Genomic DNA, 7,746 nt, shown 5'->3' with positions numbered 1-7,746 from the left:
CATAATATGTGTTAACTCCTGTACTGTTCTTGGTTGCAGAATATGTAGGAGTCTCCGATACGTAGGAGGTCCGACTCCACCAGGCCAGAGGAACAGCATTCATCCTACATGAGAAATAACACTACGATCACAGCCTTCTTTAATACCTAGCCACCTACGATTAACCTAACCATTTATTTCATTTACATTCCAGCTATTATACAATATGTACATGAAGGAAATAAATATGTGAATTAAACTTTAATAATAACATGTGTTCATTTTTTAATAAAGAAAACCCTGTATTTGTATATGTATATATATTAATATTTAGCAGAATTTAATCAGAATGTATGGCAGATTGCTGTCATTCTACTGTCAGGTCTGATATCAGGCCTGGCGTGAATCTGCTTTCGTTCTGCTGTCAGGTCTGATGTCATGCCTGGCGCAATTCTGCCGTCAGATGGATGTCAGGTCTGCAGGCCAGGCCTACCGGCATTCTAGCTGCCTAATGCGACAATTGCGACACAGCGACCGCCAGCGAAAAATTACGAGATCCCTGGCCCTGCCCTTGATTGTTGATGTAGTCGAGTACAAATTTATGCCAGTGTAAAGACAGGGCGGGTGGTCAAACATGACACATTTAAATGTGAAAAATATAATAAGATAAGAGGATTTTGATGAGGTAGAAAGCTTTGAGACTTAAGAGAGATCTTTAAAAAAGTCCTGTCTTAGGCCGGTATTCAGAGTCATTGCTTATTCTCACTTATTCTTAAGATCGTCTTAATTATTTGCTATCCCTGTCTATCCCATATTTCCAGTCCTTGTCTTGTACAGGGAACATGGACTTATTGTTAAGCAAATGCTTAAGACGATCTTAAGAGTGAGCAACGACTCTGAATACCGGTCTTAGTGTCACTCAAGTTTCATGAAGATGTTTTAATTGGTTCGTTAATAATAATTAAAAACCCAAATAGTATAACAATCATTTAGTTTCTAAATAGAACGTGTCGCTTACAATTCCGATAGCTTTCGTTCTAACGAAGGGAATCGAATAAAATTAACAAAAGACCCACGGTATCAGTGTTCTACCTAATTATTCCTATAAACGATACAATTACAATGATCATTTGTACTTATATCGATACAATTCTTAATTTATGTATCCGCCGACTTTTATGCGAGATCGAAAACGATTTACATTTTGTACAATTATCTCTACAAATTAAATTATTGCATAAAGTACAGCGGATCGGCTCTCGGCTAATCGTTCCTAGGATAAAACCCATCGGATAAGAAGAATCCTCATCCGAGTCTCAAGAAGATAGAGGCTTCAAGACTTTCTTTTCGATTAATTCAAATTTAAAGCTCATAGAATACAATTCGTCCGGGTTCCCGGCCTCGATGAAGCCTGCTTCGGATTTCAATCAAATCCAACGATAATCATTTAAAAACAAATAAAGAAACTCTCAACATCTACCAAGGGTCGTTTAACCCCGGTCATTCACAATTTAGCCATCGGATCCAAATTACCGGCGGCGAACACATTGAAAGGGTCCAAGTGCTTCTTGGCAGCCCTGTAGAGCTCTACTCCAGCCTGACCGACGGCATCCTTGTAGAACGAGGATCTGAGCTTCCCGACTCCGTGGTGATGTGACAACGATCCGCCGTTCGCCAAAATTTCCTCCCTAGCAATATGCTCGATGGTCTCGTACGTCTCAATCGGATCCCGAAGGTTCTCATGATTAAACGCCAAGTAAAAGTACACACAGCATCCTTCATCGTACGTTTGAGTCACACGACAGGAAATTAAAAATTTATCAACGCCTCTGGCGTTGCATTCCCTCGCGACCCTGGACTTCACATTCCTACAGAGCGAGACGGCCCGGTTCCAAGGCACGGAAGTTTCGAACGATTCGGATAAGACCCGATACTCGAGACCCAAGTCTCTCATGTAAGCGATCACAAAGGTCAATAGGTAACCGCGTTCGCCGTTGGTTTCACCGGCCGCGACGCCGTTGTACTTCTTCGATATCGAGTAGATCCGAGCCTCTTGGGCGGAGACGTCGGCTGCGGAGTCGCCTTCGAAGAGGAGAGTAGCCACGCAAATTTGGTCCCAGTGGAAACGTTTTATTCGAGTAATGTATGCTTGTTTAAGGCCTTGGAGTACGAGGCCGCACCAGGATGGTTCCGGGCGGAGGGTCTGACCGAACTGGAACTGCTCGTTGTCCATCAACCGGATACTGGCGGGCTGGCAACGTTCCTTTGCTACCTGGAAATACCTCTGCTGCTTACAAGGGGAATCAGATAAAATTTGGTAGGGACGTTTAGCAAGGGTTTATTGAAGTGTCTGCCAAGTTTCATCGAGACATTTCTGTCGGTTCGGTGACAAAAAAAATAATTATTTCATTTTTAGTAAATAGCAGTCGCTTCAAATTGTAATAACTTTGCTTCTAATTAAGCGAATCGAACGAAACTTGGAAGAGATCTTTAGGAAGGCTCTACTTAAGTGTCTTTAAAGTTTTATAAAGCTATGTTCGTTATTTCCGTAAATATTGTGAAAAACACTCGACGCTAAAGGATTGCATTGATTAAAAACATTTCTATGATCATTTGAACGATTCTGATCGTCATATTTAAAGACTGTACACTTACTTGTCTTAACGCTTGAACTCCTGCTTGAAAATGTGGAAACACGATGCTTCCGTATTTGACGACAGCAGGGAGCGGCCTGATTTTTAACGCGACCTCCGTGATAACTCCCAAAGTTCCTTCACTGCCGAGTATCACGTGATCGAAGTCCGGTCCACAGGATGCCCTGGGCACCAGCATGTCTCTTTCTAACGTTATTTCTGGGTCGTCGGTCCTCCCAGTAACCATTCGTACTCTCACCACTAGATCCTCTATGTTCCCGTAACGATTCTTCTTCATCCCGCTGGCTCTTGTTGCAACCCAGCCACCCAAGCTGCTCTTTCAACGAGCAACAACGAATTTTGATAATTATTGTATTAAAGAGTTTTAGCGACTGCAGAATTTCTTTAATTGAGCGTTCAGCAATTTGTTCATTTGAATTGCAATAACTCTCGTTGTAATGAAGGGAATTCGAGAAAATTTATAAGAAACCTTTAGAAGGGTACCATCTAAGTGTCTTTAAAGTTTCATGAAGGTATCTTGACCCATTCGTTAATACTAATTAAACAACCAAGTACTGTAACAATTATTGTTTATTATTAAAATACTTTCTTTAAAATTGCAATGACTCTCATTGCAATGAAAGGAATCGAGTGAATCTTGAGAAAGATCTTTAAAAATGTCCTATTTCAGTGTCTCTAAAGTTTAATCAAGATATCTTCGCCATTCGTTCGTAAGAATAAATGCGTCGAATACTGATTGTACCTAGAGAACTCATAGGAGTCTGGCTCGTGTCCGGAAGTGAACCCTCTGATTCTAAGCTGCTTCTCGAGGTCCTGGCCAATAATCCCCGCCTCGCAGTAGGCTATAAGATTCTCACGATCGATCCACAGAATTTTGTTCATCTGCGACGTGTCTAAGGAAATAATCGTCCTGTGCTCGTTGGCTGGACACAGGGCAGCTCCGCTGACGCTGGTACCGCCCCCGAAAGGGATGCAGGCTGCCCCGAAACGGGCGCAGAGCTTGATAACTTTCACCACGTCCTCGTGGCATCCTGGGGAAAAATGAATCGAGCCAATTCGATTGATCAAATGAGATAAAGTCGTTGGCATTGTTAAATTGATTGATCAAAAAATTAACGATTGGCGGTTGGATCTTTTTTAAATTCATTGAGAAATCGATTTCTGCTAATCCGATTGAAATTGCAAATCGGCAGCTTGTTCACGGCAAACACGCTCCTTTATAATTATTCAAGAATGCTGATCATCGTAAATACGTTTAACTATTTATGATTGACACCACTGAGTCTTTGACTAACCGACTAACTGATAGCAGTGCAATGTTTCGAATTTGCATTTCTAATTTTTACTAAATAAATACATCCGATGATCCGGGAGGGCATCGCTTACTGGGCCAAAGTACGATGTCCGGAATCCTCTGGAATGACCCGTGCTTGAGCAAATAGACTTCTTTCAACGCGTGTCCGTGGGCTCTGACCAGACGATCAATTCCTTTCAGCGAACGTTCGATCTCGGTATCCTCGACGGCTTCTAATAATTCTGAGGATAACCGAGGCTCGGGCAGATTCTCCGGCAGCGGCTGGTTAGTAGTCTTCTTCTGCAGGTCGACACCGAACTTCTCGTGCACCCATTGGGTGAAGTACGGCAATTTTGTATTACCAATTGGATACCTGTCGAAATTTCACGATAAACGTTGTATTAATAAGCATCTGCAAAGTTTCATTCACATATCTTCACGGATTTAATGAATATAATTAAAAAATACTGATAGAGCGATTGACTGATTCTCGATAGACGGTCGTACTTACAAATTACTATAACTTTGCTTCGCCGCGATTGGTATCGAATGAAACTTGAAAGAGATCTTTCGAAAGGCTCCATCTAAGTGTCTCCAAAGTTTTATAAAGATATCTTTGTCGGTTTAGTAAGTTCAATAAAAAAAAACCGAACAGTAAAACAGTTATCCAACTTTCAAGATTTACTATTCGATTCAAATTGCAATAACTTTGGTTCTAATGAAGGGAATTGTATGAAATTTATAAGGAACCTTCAGGAGGGTTCTATCTAAATGTCCCAAGTTTCACTATCTACTAACTATCTCCTCTGGTTCGTTAATAATAATTAAACAACCGAATAATATAATAATAATAATTTATTCACTTTTTCTTATCGAAATTATTTCGAATTTAAAATTGCAATAACTTTTGTTGTAATGAAGAAAATCGAATGAAATTTACAATGTACGTTCAGCGTTCTGTCTATGTGTCTCCCAAGTTTCATAAAGACATCTTCATTAATGTTCTAACATAAACATTATGTCATACATGTCATAAAATCGAATTACAACGTTCTCTATTAAGCAAATAGCTGGATCGTTCAGGAGGTCAGCAAATTCCAAAGTACTAACGACTTGAGCAAACTTGTTGCCCCGTTTTTGCATATATGCAACGATTACGATTGTTAGTTTAAATAATCAAAACTGAATACTATCGACATCCGTCTCTGTTTATTTTCGTCTGTGTTTAACTTTGCTCAAGGCCTCTGTTGGATATTCCGTTTAACTATAGAATTTAAGATCTTCTTCCTTTCCGTTTTATACGAAATTAATCTTTATGGAACATTAATTAATTAATTAATTTTAACTTGTGGGGGGCGCGTACCAACCTGTTGCCAGTGAATTCGATCACCTCCGTCTTCTCGTTCAAACGAAACTCGGAATCCTGGTATCCCCAGCCATTCCACTTTAGTAATTTTTGCCTGAAGTAGAAAAACTTTTCTCATAAATTCAATTGTTAATAACGAACGGGTTTACTTTGTTCACGACTTAAGTTAAAACTTGAACTCTCTACTTCAATTTATATCGTCAGAAAAATTATGCTAAATCGGTTCCTAAGCAATGGAAATCAATTTTGAGATAGATGTTGCAAAAATTCTGAAGATTCTATCCTAACAAAGATTAACGATCCTTTTAAATTATTATTAACTTTGTTAATAATGGACGGATTTACTTAGCGACTTAAATTAAAGCTGGAAATCTCTATTATCTTTTATCTCGTCTAGACATTTTGCCTAAATCTCTTTAATTTAAAGACTCTGAAAGAATAAAATCGACCGAGAACTGAAAGTTGTTAAATCCCACCCATGGAACATTGAACAGACAAATTGTTGGACTCAAATTATGTTAATAACTTTGCTAACAATCAATCGACTTACTTCGTTCACGGCTTAAATTAAAGCTTGAAGTCTCTACTTTAATTAATCTCCTCTATCAATTTACTCTGAATCATCTCGTATCGTAGAAAAATTCGAAGAATATAAAAGAAATACATGTTCTTACTGAGTGAAAGTATATTCTTTTTCCGTGTCCACCGGCCACGTGACTATCAGTTAGCACGCGACCGGTAAATCAATTTCACCAAAAATTCACATCGAAATTCTTCCATCGAACCAAGCAATAATTAAAATCCTTAATTAAATTTACTGTCAACATTCGAATCACAGTGGACCAAATCGTCTAACTAAGTTGAAGTCATTCTCTGTATGTATACAAATAACACGATCGTTCCTACGTTTCATGCAATGCGCACGTAACAACTGTCTAGCAAAGTACATACTAATCATTCTCAAGATTGGAAGGTGTATCGTAAGAATCGGGGGAGTTTAACTCGGATGAGTCAGCCTTGCAAAGCCTAGGCGTGGCTGCGAAAACACGGGCGTGTGCGTCTTATCAGTCGACCCTTATCATCAAAACCTTCGATCCCTAAAGTTTCCCAATTATTCTAACACACGATTCTAAATGAAAAGTGCCGCTAAACGAGTCAACAACAAATCGTCTAACAAACATCCGAAGTATTTTACACGGCAAACACTGTCCTCGCTGCTAATTATTTTCTAATGACGGTAAACATCGAATTCAGAGATTCGAATCGAGTTATTTTTAATGAATGTTCCAAGCGTTTTACGGTCAGCCTATTATTGATTCTTAAACCGGCGCAACGTTATTTGCAATAGACGATCAATTGTTTGAATGAATGCTTCTTTAAAACCAAACTTTACAAGATTAAATCGAAGAGTGCTGACCTGTGTTTGGGGACGGCGCTTACGACTTCGATGGGCCCGTTCGGCTCGTACTGGGGCATGTCAGGCCCGGTCTAACCTCTGCCAACGTGAACTGCACGACACGGTTTAACCGCGAGCTGCCGACACGCGCAGCGTTTAAATCGATACACGGGCTCCTCCTTCGTGTCCATCCCTTCCTCTCCTATCAAGAGAACACCTCGTGCTGTCGTGCTCGCCGTGTTCGTGGTCCCGTGACATCTCGGAAAGTTTCGTACGTTTCGTACTGCCGACAGATTCTCCGAGCGTTAGAAGCTTGAATATAGTTTACGGAGTATTCTTCATGGTTCGGTTCAGTTTATCGACGCTTTTTCAGGAGGATTTTGTAGATGGGGAAGATGAAAATGTGACACGGAGCCGAGGATTCTTTGACTAGCAGACTCTATAACAGTGCTGTATAAGAGTGGCGTGAGCTCCCGCGCATGCGCAGACAGTGATGTTCAAAGCGGCTTTATGACAGGCCATTCGAAGAAAATTTATAAAAATTCTTCAGAAGGGTGCTGTTTAAGTGCTTTCTAACTTTGATTAGGATATTATAACTGATTCGTTAATAATAATTAAAATTCCAAGTAGTATAACAATTATTTAGTTGTCGATTGGAATTCTTGGCTTCAAATTAGAACAACTTCAGTTCTAACAAAGGGACTTCGATGAAAGGGCCTAGCTGGATAAGGGGGTCAAATGTGCCCTTGAGCCGAATGAAGCGCCCTTTGCGCCATTCGATAGCATATCAAAAAAGAAACATTCACTTCAATTTTTAGCCCTATATCTCAACCAGGGGGGTAGTAATCGGGAAAATTCGAAAAATCAGTTTTTTGAGGTATTTCCTTACTTAACGCTTTGCGAAAAATCTGAGAAAATTCTAACATGTTCATAGTGTAGCTGGAGATGTCTGAAAATTTTTTCAGATTTTTCCCTTGCAAAATGTAGCCGTGAAAAATAAAAAAGTGTTAAAAATAATTTCTTCACATTGAAATTGGGGGGGATACCACTTTCATAT

At 39.8% G+C, this 7,746-nt stretch overlaps 1 protein-coding gene across 1 annotated transcript; it reads right to left on the bottom strand.

Moving 5' to 3' along the window:
• Positions 1 to 903: 903 nt before the first annotated feature.
• Positions 904 to 7,066, bottom strand: Agps (alkyldihydroxyacetonephosphate synthase). The gene is made up of 6 exons (XM_018030296.2): positions 6,711 to 7,066; positions 5,295 to 5,387; positions 4,020 to 4,300; positions 3,376 to 3,664; positions 2,635 to 2,944; positions 904 to 2,251 (listed from the first exon to the last, which is right to left on the bottom strand). Exons 1-6 carry the CDS (start codon positions 6,767 to 6,769, stop codon positions 1,484 to 1,486), a joined length of 1,800 nt encoding a protein of 599 aa, XP_017885785.1. The 5' UTR covers positions 6,770 to 7,066; the 3' UTR covers positions 904 to 1,483.
• Between the last annotated feature and the right edge of the window lie 680 nt (positions 7,067 to 7,746).

The sequence above is a fragment of the Ceratina calcarata genome, unplaced genomic scaffold, assembly GCF_001652005.2.
Source record: "Ceratina calcarata isolate Rehan_Ccalc_2016 unplaced genomic scaffold, ASM165200v1 scaffold517.2, whole genome shotgun sequence".
Lineage (NCBI taxonomy): Eukaryota > Metazoa > Arthropoda > Insecta > Hymenoptera > Apidae > Ceratina > Ceratina calcarata.
This window is presented reverse-complemented; position numbering and strand designations above follow the sequence as displayed.

Bases quoted from the DNA above. Each gene is read 5' to 3' on its own strand.
- Agps (XM_018030296.2), bottom strand. From the start codon at position 6,769: ATGCCCCAGTACGAGCCGAACGGGCCCATCGAAGTCGTAAGCGCCGTC. The intron at 5,388-6,710 runs GTCAGCACTCTT...TTTCTACTTCAG, and splicing joins AGCGCCGTCCCCAAACACAG to GCAAAAATTACTAAAGTGGA. The intron at 4,301-5,294 runs GTTGGTACGCGC...AAATTTCGACAG, and splicing joins ATCGAATTCACTGGCAACAG to GTATCCAATTGGTAATACAA.